This window comes from Myodes glareolus, chromosome 1 (assembly GCF_982192425.1).
Source record: "Myodes glareolus chromosome 1, mMyoGla1.1, whole genome shotgun sequence".
NCBI lineage: Eukaryota > Metazoa > Chordata > Mammalia > Rodentia > Cricetidae > Myodes > Myodes glareolus.
In genome coordinates this window covers 64444524-64464658 of record NC_142026.1, presented here as the reverse complement: position 1 = coordinate 64464658, position 20135 = coordinate 64444524, and the positions used below count along the sequence as shown (strand labels likewise).

The 20135-nt window shown below is 47.5% G+C and overlaps 1 protein-coding gene across 9 annotated transcripts; it reads right to left on the bottom strand.

The window, feature by feature from the left end:
* Positions 1-154: 154 nt before the first annotated feature.
* On the bottom strand, positions 155-17143 carry Meiosin (meiosis initiator). 9 transcript variants are annotated; one of them, XM_085693306.2, is made up of 11 exons: positions 17072-17143; positions 12740-12830; positions 8118-8229; positions 4951-5056; positions 4200-4297; positions 3606-3761; positions 3236-3288; positions 2335-2478; positions 2030-2265; positions 1390-1479; positions 155-544 (listed from the first exon to the last, which is right to left on the bottom strand). In XM_085693306.2, the coding sequence occupies exons 1-11, from the start codon at positions 17140-17142 to the stop codon at positions 376-378; spliced, it is 1326 nt and encodes a 441-aa protein (XP_085549432.1). In that variant the 5' UTR covers position 17143; the 3' UTR covers positions 155-375. The 9 variants fall into 9 exon arrangements, with proteins under 9 accessions (XP_085549432.1, XP_085549438.1, XP_085549448.1 ...); XM_085693312.2 differs by having other exon boundaries at positions 2030-2262; XM_085693322.2 differs by having other exon boundaries at positions 2335-2448.
* Positions 17144-20135: the final 2992 nt, after the last annotated feature.

Sequence of the window (20135 nt, the reverse complement as noted above, 5' to 3'; positions counted from 1 at the left end):
CAAAGAGCTTCTGGATTTGGTGTGGAAAGCCCACCCAGGGCCAAGAGATTCTGGATACAGCATTGCTTCTCCCCTGCTCTTAAGGGCTCCACTTCGTTTTAGGACAGCTAGAGTAGGGAAGCGTGCAATGAGAACAAATGGGGCTGAAACAGGATTGATTCTGAGAGCTCTGCATTTCATCTGAGCACCCATCCTTTAAGAACAGGTGGGAAAGGCTGCACACAGTCTCGGGTCAGTAAATACACTTCCTCTCTGGTGCTGGGGGTGGGGTACTGGGCAGGGGACCCTTAGCAGTGGCTGCTGAAGCCCAAAGGAAACAAACATTGGGGGACCTGGGAACTAACCATATGGCAGACCCTGCAGGGGCTGCCCATCTCACTGGCAGTGAGGGGAAGGCAGTAAAGCCAGGCCCAAAGACAGTTGGGTCTTGTCAGCCAGCAGCTGGTAGAAGGGCTTAGGGGTCTCCCCATCGTCGTCCTCACTGCTGGAGCTCTCCCGCTTCACAATGCGGTTGTGCTGGCGGCTGAACCTGCGTGCCTTAGTGCTGGGGACAGATGGAGGTTCCTCATTCTTGGCTCCTTGGTTCCTGCACAGTCCTCTGCCCCCAGCACTGACCAAACATAGGCTTTAGGGAGCCAGAACTCTCATTTGTCCCATGAGGCCAATCTCTCTTTGGGGTGCCAGGTTCTAGCACCTAAATTGGACCCTGCTGGGTGCTCTTCACAAACAGGATTTCAACTAGTTTGGAAATGGGCAAGAGGGAGCCCTTGAAGTTGGTGGAAGGGATAGGATGGGGGAAGGATGGCTAAGACAAGAGAGAAGAGGCCAAGTGACAGGAAAATAACTGAGATGCTCTCTGGCAGAGCTTAAATGGGAGGCAGCATGTCCAAGAACAGCAAAGTTCATTCTCTTTCCAACTGCAGGTGACACTCTACCTGTTACCTCCCAGGTCATAAAACGTGTGACCCAGGGGTCTGGAGATACTCCGTGAATAAGCACTTGCTCTGGGCCATGAGTTTGAGTTACCAGTATCCACATAAAGATCTGAACCAAGAGCTTGCTCTCCAGCCATCCTGGCTGTAAAGGCCAGTTCCCCATTCAATGGGAGACCTTACCTCAAGGCAACAAGGCAAAAAGCAAGAGAAAAACACCTGATGTCCTGTTCTGGCCTCTGCATGCATGTGCATGCGTGCACATACCACACACGCATGTGCATGCACCACAGATATACAAAGAAAAGAAGTCTGTGTTTTACAAGTCCTCAGCCCAGGAAAGCCCCAATCTGTTTTACTAACAGATTTTTACTAGTCACTAGGCTCTGAGTGAGGGATGAGAGTCACAGGTTGGGGCCCATGGTTCCCCCCACATACTCTGGAAGGTACTTCTCACCAGTATGGTCTCCTTTCCTCCAGAGTCATCTCTCGCCACAGTTGAGCTAGGTCCTTAGTGGCAGCTGTGGATGCAGTCCCAGGACAGGCTCTGGGACAGGAAGGAGGAGGTCACAATGGCCACACCATGGTCCTTGGCTATCTTTCCTCTCCCACCAGCCTTCCAGTGTCCCATTTCACCCTCTGAAGACACAGATTTCCCCAAAAGCATAAATGACCTGTAGCCATCACTTCACAGGCTCTCCCTACTGCCCACAAACCCGTTCTTCCAGCAAAGCTCAGCCACCAGTGACAGGTCCAGGACTGGCACCTGATCTAAGTCAACCCCAAGGATATTTAGAGATGAGACTTCTAGGCCATTCGGCAGGACTGAGTCTGAACCTCCTGAGGACAACCTGCTACCAATGTGACCCAGCATGTTGGGAGATGACAGTTCAGGAGAGAGGGACAGGACTGATTCAACCCAGAACCAACTGGAGACAGTTTTCTTGATGGTGACAGAAGCCAGTTAATTTCCTTTTCTCTGATGTCTCAAGTTTGAGCTTGGGTCTGCTGCTTGGCAGTGGGGCCACATGGTCTCAGGGTGCACATGGGGATGGTAACCTCTTTATACCATTAAAAACCCGGATGCCCTCACTCACCGGATGTAGTGCTTCCGGTTCATCCTGCAGAACATGATGAAGCCATTAACACACTTTTTCTTCACCTGGCCAGGGCAGGCCTTTCTGCTGTCCTTGAGCTTCCCAGAGCCCTGGCTTGCTTGGATCTTCTTGGTCTTCTTGCCAGCTATCAGCAGGCCAGAAGACCGCTGGGTAGGTGTCCATGTGTTGTCTCTGTCCTCGTCACTGGGGGTCTGTAAGCCCACAGGGTTGGCCTGCTGCAGGACAGAAGACTGAGCAAGGGAGAAGACCCCTGTCCTCCCTAGGTGGATGGCCATCCCTCTCACCTCCTGTCCCCACAGGGACTCGGTGTCTGTGGACTCCGAACTGGAGCTGCAGCTAGACAGCACCTTGATGTTCTCACTCAGCGACAGGTAGCAGTGGTCCAGTGAGACTGAGGACTGGAAGTTAGGTGAGGCTGTGAGTGTGTCCTGGACCAGATGAGGAAAACACTGACTATGGGATTCACAGAGCATCAGAAACAGTGCAGGTGAAACATCCTTGTCTGTCTCCACACCTCTGGAAACTCGGGAACCTCGACTCAAAGGTCTCAAACAGGGCCTCATGACATCAATTCACGAGGAAACAGACTACAACATTGACATAGGATGTCTCAGCTGGAGGACACAGGTGTCCCCTCTCACCTGCAGGGCCTCAGCACCAGTCCCTACTGACTGATTCTACCTCCCTCTTACTCCCTTCTGTGCTGAACTGGAGGTTAAAAACAAAACTGGTGACACCAATGGAGTTTTTCTTCATGAACTCCAGAACATGAGGCCTGTGATGAGACCACCCACTGGAGTAAACTCCAAGGTCGAGGAATTAAGACTTATTTGGCCATAATTGGTACACTCCTGTAATCCAATCTCTCGGAAGGTTGAGGCAGGAGGACTGATTTTGAGGCCAGTCTAGGATCCAAGAGACCCTGTGTCATGCATGAGGACACATTAAACATACAGACACTAAGCATTGTGGCTCCTCCATGAGTGGTAAATCACTGAAGGTGAGAGAAGTGTCCTGTCCCCACCCTGCTTGGGAAGTAGCTGTGATCTTAGCAGGCCTCTCTCAGGCTCCTCATGGGCAGTGGTAAGCTCAAAGGAGGATGGTGAGGACAGACTTGGTAATTCTTAGAAGGCTGGAAGTGTGGAATGCTCATTAAGGGAGTCAAGTCAGGAAGATGGAACTTACCTTCTCTTGGGGGTCCTCCAGTTCACAGGCAGCAGGCAAAGACTCCAAGAGACCTGTGAGCAGAGAACTAGTGGGACTAGGCACCTTTCTCACAGCACCCCTGGCTATCCCCAGTCTCCTTCTCTGATTTTCTCCCCTTTGGGATTTCCTAGCCCATGTTCAAGTCTCACTCACAGGCCAGCTGTGAGTGTGGCAGTTTTCTGGAGCCTCCCTTTCACTACGTGGCCTAGTGGCCCCTATGTTGGAGGAACTATGGGCCCTTCAAGGCCCTCTGAGCATCCACTGGGCCCAGCTCAGACCCAAGTACTTGGTGGATAGGTGTCCCTATCTTTTATGAATGAATGAAGCTCTTCCCACTCTGGCAGCCCACCTTCAGTCAAAAAGTAGGTCTCGTCCTCCAGGACGTGATCTGGCAGGATTTTGCTTGGGGAGCTGAAGAGGGAAGAGCTGAGTCCTAAGATCTCACTCAGATAGTTCGTCACATGACAGGTATTGATCTGGGATGACTCCGAGGCCAGTAGACTCCCTGAAAGGATCATGGCACTCAGGAGTGTGGTCAACCCAAAGTGCAGCAGCAAGTTTTGAAGGGATAGTGTCAGACACTGGGGAAAGAAGACTACCATCCAGAGTCACGGAGGTAGAGGAAATTAAGAGGCACATTACCTGGCAATACATCAACAAAAAAGGAAAGATCATCGTTACAGTGTGTCAAAGCCAGAAGCCTGGTTGCAGTAACCCATAGCTCTGTTTAAAAGGTTCTATAGTGGGTGGCTCATGAAAACAGGGATTGATTAGCAATGTCTGGCATAGCAATTGGGGGCAGAGTGATGATAAGCATAGTATGTTTGCCCTCCCTGTGCCTAGCAGATCCCCAACCTTCTTCCTGCTTTTCTCTGCCATAGAAACCCTCTGGAGAGGAAGGTTCAGAAGGCTGACAGCCTACAAGAAGAGGAGTTGTAATCACCATTGAGGCTGTCTTCTGAGGTCCACGCAGGAAGCCAAGGGTCAGTGTCTGGGGTTTCTTTGTGTGTCTCACTGGAAGTACACAAGAATAGCTGCTGCCTGTGAGAGTTGGAGTCATAGGATGACACATAGCCCTGGGATGAACTCAGCTGTGATTGTGGAGCTCACATGGGCCACTCCATGCAACCCCAGGGGATTTAATCAGTCTTGAGGGAAAATGAGTTGGTAAGCAGACGCTGACACAGAGGGGACCCCATGGAGGAAGTGTTCCAGGGAAGACTAGAGGGCACATCGGAGAGAGTAGTTTCCCAGGTAAATCAGAGAGGCAGATGCTCCAAGTAGAGGGACCAGAGCAGCAAACTCAGAGCAGGTAGTGTGAAGACTGGAGAACATTTGTGCTGCTCAGTGGAAGGCTCATGGTAAAGGCAAGAGAGGACTGACATGGCGAGACAGGTCACATTCTCCAATGCCAAGGAAGAGGTTTGGGCTATACCTTGGATCAGCCCCACTGATACAGTCACGGTCTGTAGCAGAGAAGCCCTCAATGGATGAGAATAGGCTGGGAGGGGGAAAGAGGCAAGAAGCAAGAAGATCAACGGGTGACAATCCAGACCTTCATGGGAGTCTGCACCAGCCAGCACACAACTGGACCTAGGGTGCCATTTAAGGGACTCTGGCAGAGAATGTAAATCAATCTCTCACACTCCCCAGATACCTCAGCCCCAGCCACTGACACCCCAGGGTTTCCTTACCTGAGATAGGGCTCTGCTTTGGTGAGGAAATAAGACCTCTGATCTCTGCTCTGAGCCTTGATGTCAGTGTCAAGCTCACCATCCTGGGTCCCTGCACCATAATCACCTGGAGGAGGGGTGTCAGAATAAGGTGACTATGACTGTATATGGGCCAGATTCCAGGACCCCAAGACAGGGAGAAAGAGAGGGGCCAGACTCTGCCACCAGTCTTCTTCCTCCTATACCCAAACAAGAGCCTTAGGCTGTGGTGCCCAAATCACCGCAGCACTGACCCACACCTCTCTCTATCAGAAGCTGCACTGACGATCATCAGATCCTTAACATGGACTAACAATGCCATGACAACAGGGATGGCCCTGACCCATCCCTGCATGTCTTTTACTGAAGTACAACACAGTAGACATCAATGGGCTATCTCAGTCATTGCTACATGAATGTCTAGCCCAGGTCATACAGCTAGCAGGAAGATGACGTAGCTCTGGGACCAAGGCTTTCTATCACCTCAGAAATTCTGGGGGCCCAGGAAATGTGGGTCATTCTGTCACTGGACTGAGAATTTGGTCACTACTGTGTCACAAGCACCAACAAGTTATGGCCTGGCCTAGAGGAGGTACATAAACAACAGGGGAGCATGTTGGAGAACTGGACACTCTGCAGCCTCAGAGCTAGTGCAAGGCCTCAAGGCTTGCATTCTTGGTGTTCTTCTGTCATTTTTAGGGAATTCCACCCCTGCTCCCCTCTGGTACAGAGACAGGGCCAAGCGACAGTCTGGCTTCTTTGGAGAAGCCCAATAGGCATATGCTCCCCCATACCCAGGTTTGAGACTTGAAGTTTACACACAAGGGCGACCTGATCCTGTCCCTCCCTTACAGTCCCTACATAAGAAAGGAAAGCTGTGGGTGAAGCCCCATGACAAGAGATGCAGTGTCATTCCATTCGGTGATGTATGCCTTGTTGCTAGGACTGTCCAGGAGGAAATCTGTGAAGAAGCACACAAATAAACATGTACATGTACACACACAGTGGGGGGCAGAGAAAAACACATGCAAATAAAACAGTAAGTTCCTGCTGAGGAAAGGCACCAACTTATGATGTCATAGGCAACAATATTCTGAGTCATGTCCAAGTACACCAACTGGGCCCCTTCTCCATCACTTTCTGACAGGGATAGTGCAGATGTGGGGAGGGTGCCAGGGCTGAGGTCTCTTGGGTAGGTGGCACCTGGGTATGCAGTGACCAAATTTTCAGGCTGGTTCAAAGCCAGAGAGCAGCGAGGCTTCTGGGGCCAGGTTGGGCACTCTGAGAGAATAGAGACAGAGTCAGGGGGCTTGGTGAGGACACTGGGATGCCTCAGAATTTGGCCCAAGGAGAGAGAACTTTTCTGCTCTGGACTGTCACATTCCAGAGCACTGCCTGGCTTGGCCACTTACCAGCACCACAGGTGTGCCCAGCTCCTCAAGTAGAGCTTATTGAGCCAACTCAGTCTATGTAACTCTGAGCTCTAACAGCATAATGCATAGTTTGTGTGATATTCCACACCAGGCCAAAGACACCAGCTTGCTGGGTGTATGGTACACACTTAGGAAGTTTATAAGTACCTCAAGTAATTCCAATGTGTAGCCATGAGTCTTCCAACAACTCTGTCTCCCCTATGCCCTAGTTCAAGGACAGTAAATGGTAACAGCAGCATCCTCCTTGGGCTTTACCAGTGCTTCTGATATAAGCACGGCGTGGCAATGTCTGCCCAGGCTTTTCTGTAACCTTGAGAGGGCCTGAACTGGTAACTGTCCCAGTGAAGAAGAAATGAAGGTCCAGAGGAAAGCATGCCACCCTAGACCTCAGCACCCCCTAGGAAGGTCTGGGAGTGGACTCGGGCACAGACTGGCAAGGCCTAGCTCAGTGTGTCCCTACAGGAGGAAACTATGCTACATCAGCAGCTCTCTGTCCTGCTTTCAGAGACCATGTGTACCTGACACTCAGGTGAACTTCTTCTTTTGAGGTCTGGAGCAGGTGCCCCAAAGGTGTGACTTCTGATAGCTGGAGGGAGTGGAGTGTCTCCGCTGGGTTGGGCCGGGAGATGGGTTCCGACCCAGCCCTGGGATTGGAGAAGGGGGAAGATCAGAGCCCACTCTCCATCCTGGACATCCTTTTCCTCCCAGACAAGGCTTTCCAACCCTGGAGGTGGGAAGGTTTTCAGGCAGACTTTACAAATAAGGAAACTGAGGTCTACGGCTGCACCGCCAGGAAGTTGAGGTCAAACACAGGGACATAGGTGTGTCATCCCAGCATTTGGGAAGCTGAGGCAGAAGGCTTACTGCAAGTTCAAGGTCAGTCTGGGCTGTACAGAAAGACAGCTCGATAACAAAACAACAACAAAGAGGAGGAGGAAGAAGAGGAGAAAGGAAAATAAAAACAAAAGTAAATTAATCTGAGCAGTATATTCCCTGGTTCAGTCTTCTACTACTTCTCATCTCTACCCCTCTGCTCTGCCCTACAGACCTCATCCCCCTGCTCTGGCCTTTGTTCCCCCAGTCTCTTCTTCCTGCCCAAGTATTTCACACTAGCCACTGTACAGTGCTGGGTAGCTGTATGCTGTAACCACCATGTTGTTTCTCTGTTTTAATAAATTTGATTACCATAGCACACACAGGAGGGAAGTGTTGGTGGACTCCCAATTTACAGATTGCAGGACTGAAGCCCAGAGAGAGTCTGAATCAGGATCTGGCTTGGAAAAGGCATGCATCAACCCGCTCAGCGCTGTATCTTATCCTGTCACATCTCCTGCCGTCTCTAAACATTCTATGGTTCCTCATGCCCACATGCTCTTTGGTCAAAGTGGTTCTGCAGTTTAGCAAGGTGCTGTCCTTGAAGGCCAAGCTCTCCTGCTTCCTCCTCCAAACACCAAAACACAGTGTCCATGTTTTGCTTTGTTTCCTTGAGACTAGGTCTTGCTCTGTAGGCTACGCTGGACTGGAACTCACTATGTGGCCTAGGCTGGCCTCTGGATGCTGGAGTAACAAGTGTGAGCCATCACATGAGGCTCTCCTGCAGCACCTTGCTTACCTTGCTGTAGTCACCTTCCCCAGGAAGGAGAAGACGGTCGATCAGTTTCCCTGACAGCCAGGAAACCCTGTGGTATAAAGTCAGCTGGAGGTGGAACTGCTTACCCAGAAATCCACCTTTGCTATCGCTGTTGTGGAGCTTGAGCAAAGCCTGGACCACATCAATGCATCTCTGGAGGTAGTGGATGTAGTGCAGGACACGCAGCAGGATCTCTTTCTGCACAGACACAGGGTGGAGAGTGGGGCACATTGCCCACCTGACCTCTTGACTCCATAAGAGGCAGAGGTAGCAGGATTGTGAGTTGGAAGCCAGTCTAGGGTGCAATCTGTAAGACCCTGACTTGTATAAGCTTCAGGGCCCAGGACAGTGTGAGACTCCTGGAGAACAAAGGCAGGAAGTACTTCACAGCATCGCCTCCACACATACCCTAGTAGGCTTATTGGCAGAGACTCACCTACTCTGCTGTCTAGCCCCTACCTTGTCCTAGAGAGCCAGCTGAAGACTGAAGCTGAACACTAATGGGGTTTGGAAACCTAAGGAGGCAGAGCTGGAATCTGACCAGGGCAGCTTGCCTCCTGGTCCCAGTTACTGGCATATACTCCTCAGCTTCTGGCCCAAGGCCTTTTGCTCATGCTTACTTCCTGATCTGGGCCCCCTGTCTTTCCTCTTCTCCCTACAAGCCTTCTCACCTGCCTGCTCCTCCTCTGAACTTCAGCATGGCCCTTTCTCTTCTGACCATCTGGCCAAGGCGGGGTCAGCTTCCCACATTCCAGTGCTTTGTAATAGCCTGGACAGGCTTTCTGCTTTCTGTCACCATGTTCTTCTCTCCCTTTGACCTTGAGCTAGCTGAGGCAAGACTTTAGCTAACTTATTTTTATATTGCAAAGCAGATATGGAGAGGTGGCTCATCCAGGGGCTTTTAAAGAAGTAGATTTCTCACAGCAATCAGCAGGGTGCTTCCGATCAGTTGGCAGACACCACCTGCCCCACCAATGCCACTAAATACCTCCTGAACTACTGCGGAAGACACAAAACTAAAAACCAATAAAAAAATCATTCCAAATTATCAGCCAAACATGCTGGAACACTCCTGTAATCCCAGTACTCAGAATGCTGAGGCAGGAGGATTGTAAATTCCAGGACAATACAGGCTATATAGCAAGACCACATAGAAACAGAGACAAGAAGAGGACTCAGAGAGAGAACACCTCCTGCCACCCACCCTTCCAGACACATGCACACCACACACACACTCACTCTCTCACACGATTTTAAAAATTCTTAGTCAATGTTTGAATGAGATTTTCTTCAAGGGACTGAAAAAGAAAAGTGCACTCAGGTGGTAGATCGAGTTCGAGCCCGGTCTGGTCTACAGAGCAAGTTCCAGGACAGCCAGGGCTACACAAAGAATCCCTTTTCCAACAGCCTCCCCCCCCCAAAAAAAAAAAAAAAAAACGTGAGCATGTTCATACATCTCTCACAGCCTTGCTAGGTATGGTGGCATAGGCCTATAATCACAACATCAGAAGCTGAGGCTTGCTATTAGTTTGAGGCCACTCTGGGCTATAAAGCAAGTACCGAGCCAAGTAGGACTACATAGTAAGACCCTGTCTCAAACTGTACAAAGAAGGTAAGCCTGTGAGATGGCTTAGCAGGGAAAGGCACTTGCCTGACATCCTGCATTCAGTCCGTCCAGTCCATAGGAGAGAACTGACACCCACAATTGTGTCATGACATTTGCACCAAATAAATAACTTAAAACTTTAAAGATGGAGGCATGTTTAAGATATTCAACATTTGGTGTCTGAGTCCAGGAATTCACAGTAAACTGGGAACAACAGTGATCAATCAATATCTGCTGTAGGTTGGATGTTAGGAGTAGAGTCATCCTTTGGAGCCTTTGCCGTGGATTGGAAAGTCAGTGACCCAGAGAGGTGGAGGGCAGGGGTCCTGAGCAAAGGAGAGGATACATGGTAGAGAAGTCAGCTGAATGGGCTGGTGAGGGCAAACCAATGAGTCAGAAGGTGAAATTACTTGGTGTATAGGCCTGATGAGCTGAGCTTCATCCTCAGATTCCACTGTGAAGGAGAGAGCTGACTCCCAAAAATTGTCCTTTGACCTCTGTAAACATGCCAAGACATGTTTCCCCTTTCTCTCTCTCACACACATTAATATGTTTTTTTAAGAACAGAAAGAAGTAGGCCAGGCATGGTAGTGCACATCTTTAATCCCAGCACTCAGGAAGCAGAGGTAAATGAATCTCTGAATTCAAGACCAACTGGTCTACAGAGAGAGTTCCAGGTCATCCAGGAACACAGAGAAACCCTATCTTGAAAAAACCAAAAATAAATAAATAAATAAATGCATTAACAAAACAAAACAAAACACAGAGAAGTAGATAGAAGGAAACCACGCCTGATGATACAGGTCCATAATCCTAGCTACTCAGGAGGAAGACACAAAGGATTCCAAGTTCAGGCCAGCAAAATGACAGAGTGAGTTCAAGGTCAGGCTAGCAGCTTAGTAAGATCTTGTCTCAGGAATAAGCATAGTTCAGTGAAGAGTATTTATATAGTATGCACAAGGCCCCAGTTCTAATGCTCAGCACCATAAATACATAATTATTTAATAATTATTATCAATTATTTAATACATAATTAAATATATAGAGGGCAGAGGTATGGCTTAGTAGCAGAATCTTTGCAAAGCATGTTTGAAGCCCCCTATTACCTTAAAAAAAGGTGGGGAGCTAGAGCAAGAGAGTTGGGTCATCAGATAAAAGCTCTAGCTGATCTTCTGGAGGGCTCAGGTTTGATTCCAAGTACCCAAGGGTGGCTCATAACCACCTCCAGGGGATCCAACACTTTCTTCTGTTATTGTCACACATTCAGGGAAAACACCCATGAACATAAAAAATTAAAATAATTTAAAGATTAAAAAAAGTATACAGCCCTAGAGATAATTCCAAAGGAGATGACCATCTTGTACATTATAAAATGCTAGACTCATTCCTTGAGGGCAAGAACTGTGTCTGTCTCTTTCCTGGTTTCCCAGAAACCTGTGATAGTACCTATACATAGCAAATATGCACTTGCTTGAGAACATAGAAAAATCCCCCCCATAGTCACATCCTAGTCTCAAAGGCAGCCACATCCTAGTTCCATGACTGTGAATAGGTTGCCTTATAGGGCAAGGGGACTTTACAGATGTCATTGAGTTAAGGATCTGGAGATGGAGAAATTACTTGAGATGAGTCCGGTGCAGTCACGAGGATCTTTGTAAGAGGGAGGCAGGAGGGTCAAAGGTGGGGAGACCATATGAGAACAAAGAAGCCCTGAAGAGACTTTGTTGATAGTTTGCGAGGAGCAGTGTGAGGCCTTTGCAAGTTGCCAAAGGAAAAGAAAACGCACGCATTCTCCCGTGTCTCTCTCTCTCTCTCTCTCTCTCTCTCTCTCTCTCTCTCTCTCTCTCTCCCCAGGGCCTTGTGTGTCCAAGGCAAGTCTCTATCACTGAGCTACCCTCCCCAATCCTCTATTTTACATTTGTATTTTGAAACAAGGTCTCACTAAGCTGTCCATGCTGTTTTGGACTCACTCTGTAGCCCAGACAGGCCTTGAACTTGCAGTTCTCTTGCCTCAGCCTCCCAGGTGCCAGAATGAATGGCATGTACAACTAGGCCACACTTTTTATCTTCCCTGTGCACCTCACCCCCACCTTCAAGGATGAAATCTAGAACCTTGCACAAGACAGACAAGAACTCTGTTGCTAAACTACAGGTCTTGCAGTACTATTTAGGAACAGAAATTATATTTCCTTTGTTTGTTTGTTTTCGAGACAGTTTCTCTGTGTATCCCTAGAAGTTCTTAAACTCATTCTATAGACCAGGTTGGCCTTAAACTCCCAGAGATCGCCTTTCTCTGCCTACGGAGTGCTGGGATTTAAACCCTGTGCCGCCAGGCCCGGCTTACTCTTTCCTTTTTTTAACTGAGAACCTGGGGCTGAGAGAGACTGAGGAGTCTCAGACAGCAGCTGTGAGACCTAGAAGACTCCTGCTCTGCTGTGTGACCTCTGCTTCTACTTTTTCTCTCTTAGTTCCCTTTCCTCTTTCTCTGTGTATGTGCATGTTCATGTGGATGCCAGTGTGCACATGCATGTAGAGGTCGGAGGTCATCTTCAGTGTCATTCCTCAGAGGCTGTCCACTGTTGGGTCTTTTTTTTTTTTTTCTCTTTCTTATTATTTTTTTTAATTTTCTTTTGTTTTTGGAAACAGGGTCTCTCAATGTGACCTGGGTCACTGGCAGATTAGGCTAGGCTGGTTGACCAAAACAAGCATGCACTAAGACACCTCATGATGCATGACTTTCTATGGCTTCTAGGACTGGCGCTCAGGTTCTCATGCTTGAGTAAAAAGTGCTGACTGTGCTGTCTCCAGCCCCTGCTCCACCTACGCCACCTCTTATCCTGAAAGAACCCCGCAGGGCTGAGGGTATAGCTTAGTGGTACAGCACTTGTTGACCTTGGGCGAGGAACTGGATTAAGAAAAAAATCCTGGTGGGATTATGAACTCCCGGAAATTCTTGCTCAGAGATAGACCACCCCTGAACCACCTTGAACCTCAGTTCAAGTCTGTCACTGAGAGGGCCTGCATGGATTTCCCAGGAGAGGCCCGCACTTATTGCTCTGACATCCTTTCTCCCTCCTGCCTCATCTCCTTTAGTCCCCACACCTTGGTATGCTTCTTGTTTCTGGTCGTCATGGTCACAGGGATCAGCAGGGCCAGTTCTCGAAGCTTGTTTGTGTGGTTCTTCTTATCCTTCCTGTTTGGGGATGAGAGCCAGTTTTGGTTAAGATGTCTAAAATTAAACTAGCTTTTGGAGACAGGTAATGTGATCATATTGCCTCAGCCTCTCAAGTGCTAACATTCCAGGCATGAGCCACCACATACAGCTTTAACGGTTTGCCATCTGCCCCCAAACCTTTGGTCTAATACCAAGGCTACATGAGACCTTGTCTCAATAAACAAACAAGTAAATAAATACCCCCCCCCAAAAAAATCCTAAAGAATTAGCAGTAATACAGGAGATAGTGATGCATGCTTTTAATCCCAGTACTTGGGAGGCAGAGGCAGGTGGATCTCTGTGAGTTTGAGGCTAGCCCGTTTTACAAAGTGAGTTCCAGGCCAGTCAGGGCTACACAGAGAAACCCTGTCTCTAAAAACCAAATATATCTTTTTCATCCATTCATTCAGCAATTAGCATCCACTCTGTGGTAGAAATTGTTAGGACAGGGACAAGAATATAAAGAGCAAACAGTTCTTCTGGAGCTGAGGGTATAGCTGGAGGTAAGGACCTCAACCACAGTTACACAAACATAAAACAGCAACTCGGATCAGAATGAGGGGGACACTACAAATGAAAATGTGGGGTCACTTGCCTAATAATTAAGATCTTCAAGATGAAGAAGGCAAATCATTAAACTAATCAATTAGGTCTTTTTATTCTGTGTGTGTGTGTGTTAGTTTTGGAGACAGGGTCTCTCAGTAAACCTGAAACTCACAGAAATAGTTAGGCTGCCTGGCCTAATCTCAAGGCCCTAGCTCCATCTTGCCTGCACTTGTTTGTATTTGTGGGTGCTAGAGATCTGATCTCATATCCTTAACCTTGCATACCAAGCACTGTACTAATCCAGCCACCCAGCACCCAATCGTTTGACATTTTAAATACCAGGCCCTGTGTGAATGACTGCACAAGTCAAACACCCATCAAGGTTGGCTCTGATGGCAGGTAAAGGAGAGGTGTTGTTTGGTTGTGAATGTTGTAATAGCAGGCTTTGACCTACAAAATAAGGGGCTTGTGACCTAGAACTCCAGACTAACCAGTGAGGTATTTTCCTTTGGAACTAAATGTGGTGAGAACCTAGTCTAGAGGATGAGAGGGTGTGAGAAGAAACAGAAAATACTCCAGACAGAGGAAACATATGCAAAGGCCCTGTGTCATAAAGGAGTAAGGGGAACTCAAGAAAAATAAAACCCAAGCACTGGAGCTCAGCAAGCGAAAGGGACAAGGCTGGAGGAGGCATCTTGGGTGAAACAGAGACCCGTAGGATTACAGTACAAAGGAGTTTTATCTCCATTCTAAGATCTATGAAAAGCACTTAAAGGGCTTCCCGCAGTAGACAGCACCCTTAGTTCACTTCTTCAAATGTTGGTGAACACAGAGACCACACACACTAGTCATCTGAATTGAGGAATGAAGAAGAAAATATTGGGACTAGAGAGATAGCTCAGAGGTTAAGAGCACTGCCTGCTCTTCCAAAGGTCATGAGTTCAATTCCTAACAACCACATGGTGGCTCACAACCATCTATAATGAGATCTGGTGCCCTCTTCTGGCCTGCAGGCATACATACAGGCAGACCACTGTATCCATAATAAAGAAACCTTTAAATACAGAAGATTAATTTAAAAAAAAGAAGAAGAAAATATCATAAGCTGGTTTCCAAGTGACCTCTTCACTGATTGCCATTTTGAGGAGTGCTGTTCTTGGGCACATTTTGCTACCTAGGCTGGCCTCAAATTCCTGGGCTCACATGACCTTCTGCCTTGGCCTCCTTGGTAGCTGAGATCAGTAGTGTGTTCAGGATTTTCATTACTATCTTAGCCAACCCAGAACTATTTTATTATTTTCTCTCCCTCTCCCTCTCTCCGCCTCTCTCTCTTTCTTTTCTTTTCGAGACAGGGTCTGTTATAGATAGCTTGGGTTGGCTTTGAGTTTCTCTATGTAGTGAAAGGTGGCCTTGAACTAATACTACTTCTTCCTTTTTTCCTTTGAGAAAGGGTTTCTCTGTGTAACCCCAGTTGTCCTGGAACTTGCTCTGTAGACCAGGCTATGAGACCTGGAACTCACAGAAATCTGCCTGCCTCTGCCTCCTGAGTGCTGGGATTAAAGGAGTGCACACCACTACCCAGAGGACTTTATTTTGAAAGAAAAACTGGTGTTTGCTCAGCACATATAAACCCCTGGGTTCAATTCTCAATACTGAAAACAAAAGATAAATATAATAAGTAAATCTTCCAAATCGCCAAAGCGATTACTGGTCCTGTTCTTTACTTATTTATGCATGTGTGCAATACCTGAGTGTGTAAATCCAGTGTCTTCCTGAGTCACTCCCCGCTTATGTTTTCAGACAGTCTCCTTCTCAAACTGGAGTTCACTGGTGTAGCTAGACTGGCTGGTCAGTAAGGCCCGTAAGAATCGTCCTGTTCTCCCTCCCCTGTGCTGAGATTATAGGCATGTGCTGCTGCACCTCTTCTCCACAGGGTCCAGGAGATCAGACTCACATCCTCATGCTTTGCATGGCAAGCACTTTGTCCACTGAGTCATCTTCCTGATCTTATTTATTTACTTGCATGGTTTGTACCTATAATCCTAGCACTTGAGAGTGTATGGCAGGAGGACTCTAATGAATTTAAGACCAACCTAGGATAGAGCTACATCTTGTCTCAAAAAAAAAAAACTGAAAAAAAGAGGGTACAATCATTTCTCAGAATGGGTTAGGGGTAAGGGATGGTAGATGATGGGGCACATAGATTATTGAATGACTTGTTGATAATTGCTGTTTTTGCTTAACCAATATCCCATTCCCCTTCCCTGAAAATAGTACCTCAATTGTCCTTTGGGAAGCCTCTCTACTCTCTGTTCAAGTTTTTCAGAGAGACTGACCCTATTTTCCCCTTTTAAAAGGAGCACAGAATCAAGGTATATCTAAGAAGTTAGCATGACGGACTCAATAAATCTTGAAAAGAGCCTCTTTGGGATGATCCAGCAGGCTGGGTATGGACCTGAGCAGCTAGGAGTCATCTTGCTCTCCCCTAAGGAGAGTCTGCTTGATAAGAAAGATAGAGCCAAGACAAGCAGAGCTCTATCAACACCATTCAACCCTTGTCGGGGACTAGTTATGTCCTGGTGCCCCTAAATTTTTGTTTAAATGATCCAGCAAACGCCCTTTTATACCTAAGCTAGTTTTAGCTGGTTTTCTACCCACTGCAACTAAGAGTTTTTTATTGTAAAGATTCCCTCATCTAGAAAGGGGGCAATAAGAGTCTCAACTGTTGATTACTAAGGTTCCAGGAAGCAAAGCTGCAGAATACATGATTCTTCATTTTCTTCATGGTGCTCCTTCTGAGCAGTACCTACTACACAGAGAACCAGAGCAAGGAGGTGCTTAACTGTGAGGTGCTTAATAAATGAACAAGGAGAGTTGAATTGACATCGATTAAGGGGAAGACAGTAAAGGGGAAGATGAACTTCGACTTTTATTTGTCCAAACTGGATGGATGGAGAGGAATCCAATCCAATTCTCAATCAGCTATATGAATCCCCTTTTCAGATTCCTACAGCTCAGTGGTAGAGGGTTGCCTATAATGTATGTGGTCCTGAAGGCTGTTTCAGTATTTCCTCTCACCCCACAACACCCAAAAGATTCCTAACATTTCGTAAGTGTTTTACAGGTGGATGAATAACCAAAAAATTATAGGGGCTGGAGAGATGACTCAGCTATTAACAGCACTTGCTGCTCTTAGAGAGGCTCCAGGTTGCAATCCCAGCACCCACACAATGGCTCACAGCACTTGTAGTGCCAGGTCTAGGGGCATCTGGTGCCTTCTCCTGGCCCCCACAGGCAGTGCATGCACAAAACAAAACAAAATTAAAAAGAAAGAAAAGAGGGTCAGAATGGGAGCTGTGGATATAGTATAGTGATTTTTAAAAAAATTCCTTAGCACCTCACATCATAAGGTCCTGGATTCATACCTAGTACTGGAAAAACAAACAATCAAACAAACAGAAAAACTCCAAGAATATCAATGCCCGAAATCAACTTAGAACCTTCTCTGGGAAATGGCAGGAATATTCCATCTGTTTCTTTGTCAAGGTTGCTGTAATGGTTAGTAGATACAATTAAAGGGCTAAACAATCTGGAAACAGTGTTTAGTAACATTGTTTTGTTACTATTATTCTATTCAAACCAAGCCGCTAAACTGAAGAGGGGAAAACTATTACCTGTCAGAAGAACTCAAAGAACTATCTCTGAGCTCATCAGGGAAAATCAGGTATCTGCCGGAACCCAACATCTGCAGAGGGAAACAAACTGTTAGTGCTCTTCAGGACTCCAAAATGAATGGGGCAAATAATGCACACCCTTCCCCACCCCCGTGGTGCATCTTTAAAAGCACCAAGGGATCCTAAAATAAGACACAACTATGGGCACAGAATCTAAATTAAAACTCAAAACTCTAAATAGAGGAACACAAATTCCAAATGATAAATTTAAGCTCCTAAAATTTGATCTAAAACTAAAACCAGCAAATTCCCAGACATTGATCTCAGAATTTAGACATCAATAATGGGATGCCAAAGTCTGAAATACAAACTGTCCAGTCTGAAAACTGTGGCTTGAGACCTCTCAAAGAGTGAGTTGGGGCTGAGTCAGTCTGTCTGTGTAACTCTGGCTGTCCTAGAATTCACTATGTAGATCAGGCTGCACTTGAACTCACAGAGATTCACCTGGCTCTACCCCTCCCAGTTACGCAGTGATATTAATAGATGAAAACCGACTTTAAAATCCCAAAGTGAGAGCTGGATAAATGGATCTATGGTTAAGAGCACTGACTGCTTTTCCAGGGGATTTGGATTTGGTTCCTAGCACCCGCATAGTGGCTCACAACTATCTCAAGCTCAAGTTCTAGGGGGTCTGATATCTTCTTCTGACCTACCCCAGCAACTCTATGTATGTATGCATACATGGATCCATCCATGCAGGCAAAACACTTACACAAAAAATAATTTAAAAAATTAACCCCAAAGTGAACCAGGCTTGGCAGTTTCACGCCTTTAATCTCAGGACCCAGGAAGCAGAAGCAGCCAGATTTCTCTAAGTTCCAGGCTAGTCAGGGCTCCGTAGTGAGACCCTCTCTCAAATGACGACAGACAAACAGACAGACAGACAGAAAGAAAGAAAGAAAGAAAGAACGAGAGAGAGAGAGAGAGAGAGAGAGAGAGAGAGAGAGAGAGAGAGAAACCACCAATAAATAAATTCCAATGTGAGGGCTAAACCCCCCAAAGGTGCTTCCAAACCTTTAAACCCTGAAAATCTGATACTGAAATACTGGATTGCAAACTGTTGACTATTGGCCCTCAAATAAGATCCTAAGTCTAATACCAAGATCACAAACCACAAACTTTTTTTCTTGAAAGGGTCTCTCCATATTCTAGCTCAGGTGTATGTAGTGCAGACTGGACTCCAACTTAACAAGATTGTATGTGCGAGTTACCACAGCCAGCTCAAATCACAAGTCTTAATGCTGAAAAGCCCAAATTCTATAGGAAAACTATCCAGGATTCTCCAAAATAAGCCTCAACCCCACCCCACCCCCCAAAAGTATCTCATGTCCTATAATAAATATCTGCAGACTCCAAAACTGTCCTTTCAGATCCTCAAATTGTTATCTTCTTAGAAAAACCTAGATCTTGAGCCAGACATTGGTGACACAGACCTTTAATCCCAGCACTCGGGAGGCAGAGACAGGGGCATCTCTGTGAGTTAAGGCTAGCCTGGTCTACACAGAGAGTTCCAGGACAGGCTCCAAAGCTACATAGAGAAACTCTGTCTCGAAAAACGGGGCGGGGGGGAGCTAAAGAAAAAAAAGGAAAGAAAAAGAAAACCTAGATCTCACGAGTGCTTCTACTGGAATCTTGAACCCTAAATTGACGCCTCTATTCAATGCATAGGAGGACAACTCTAGGCCTTAAAACGAGTTCTCAATGGCCCAAACTGTGCCCCACCCAAGAACCTACTTTCATACCTCAATAGACTCCACTGAGACTGGAAAAGCCTCAAATTAGATCTCTGACCCTCCAGATGTGAACTCTGGAACCTCAAACTAAGATTCCCAGACCTCCTGTCTTCAGATTCTAAAAGCTGATCCTTGAGCCTCGAACGGGAGATTCCACCTCTCCAACACCACTCAGAAAGAACTTTCCAGAAATCCAGATTCAGCACCCCCCCCACACACACACCTAGGCCTAACCTCACACCTGTGTCAGCTATGTGGTCCTGTTCCACTCTACCCCAAAGGAGGCCACAGCCACAAGGTGCGACTCTGGGCACTCCAGGCTCCATGCTACCCGCGCCAGCTAGTGCCCAGGTATCCCAGCCCCACACCCTTTGGTCACCAACACCTGCCTCAAGACTTGCAAAATGGCGTTAAGGCTCCACTTCTGCCTTGACGCTGTGCCCACGCTTGGGCGGCCCAATGGTGAGGACAGTGGATCTCGCGGGTCCCAGGGATACGGACCCGCAAGGCGCAGGCCGACCGAGGAATGGCAGGGCGCGAGGCTGGCGCGCGACTTCGCTCCTGAGGCGAGGCCACGCCCCTCCACGTTCCCGACACGTGGTACCAGGCAGGGAGGGCGTTAGAAAAGGGCTGTTCAGCGAGGACCCACGCGCATGCGCACCTGAGGCATGACACCATCGCAGATCCGCACGTGCTCCAATTCCCGCGCTCGGAATGCCAGCCAATCAACTCTCGCTCCACTACCCGCCTTTTCCTCTGGCCACGCCCCGTTGCATTGCACCGCCCCCTGATCATTCGCCTTGGTTAGTAGCAGGACTTGACAGGTCTCTGGAAGAGTAAGATGCCAGTACACCCCCTGCTGGCCATCCTGTGCCCTGGTCCCACCCTTTCCCTTCAGCGCGTGGCTAATTAAAGACCATGGTGTGCCAGGCACCTTGCTCAGGCTGGTAATTTTGCCAGCTTTCCTTGAAATAAGCCTTTGTAGACCTCAAGGAGATGCCAGTTTCTGTAAATGAAAACAAAGTAACTTTTTATGTGTCTGTGTGTGGGTCAGGTTCTTGCTATGTAACCCAGGCTTGCCTAGTACTTATGATCCTTCTGCCTCAGGGGCAAGAAGACAAGGAGTGCACCACCACATCAGACTACAAGCTATACTATTCCTTGTTTTTAATATTATATATATTAAATATTATGTGTACATGGACACGTGTGGCGGAGGTGTGTGCATATCAGGTGTCCCCAAAGGCATCAGATCCCCCTAGAGCATGAGT

Excerpts from the sequence above, each read along its gene's own strand:
- Meiosin (XM_085693299.2), bottom strand. The coding sequence starts at position 17,142 with ATGTTGGGTTCCGGCAGATACCTGATTTTCCCTGATGAGCTCAGAGAT. Across the intron at positions 4,298-4,950 it reads AAAGCAGAGCCCTATCTCAG|GCAGCAGCTATTCTTGTGTA; the intron begins GTAAGGAAACCC and ends CAACTCTCACAG. Across the intron at positions 1,480-2,029 it reads AACCGGAAGCACTACATCCG|AGCCTGTCCTGGGACTGCAT; the intron begins GTGAGTGAGGGC and ends TTCCTGTCCCAG.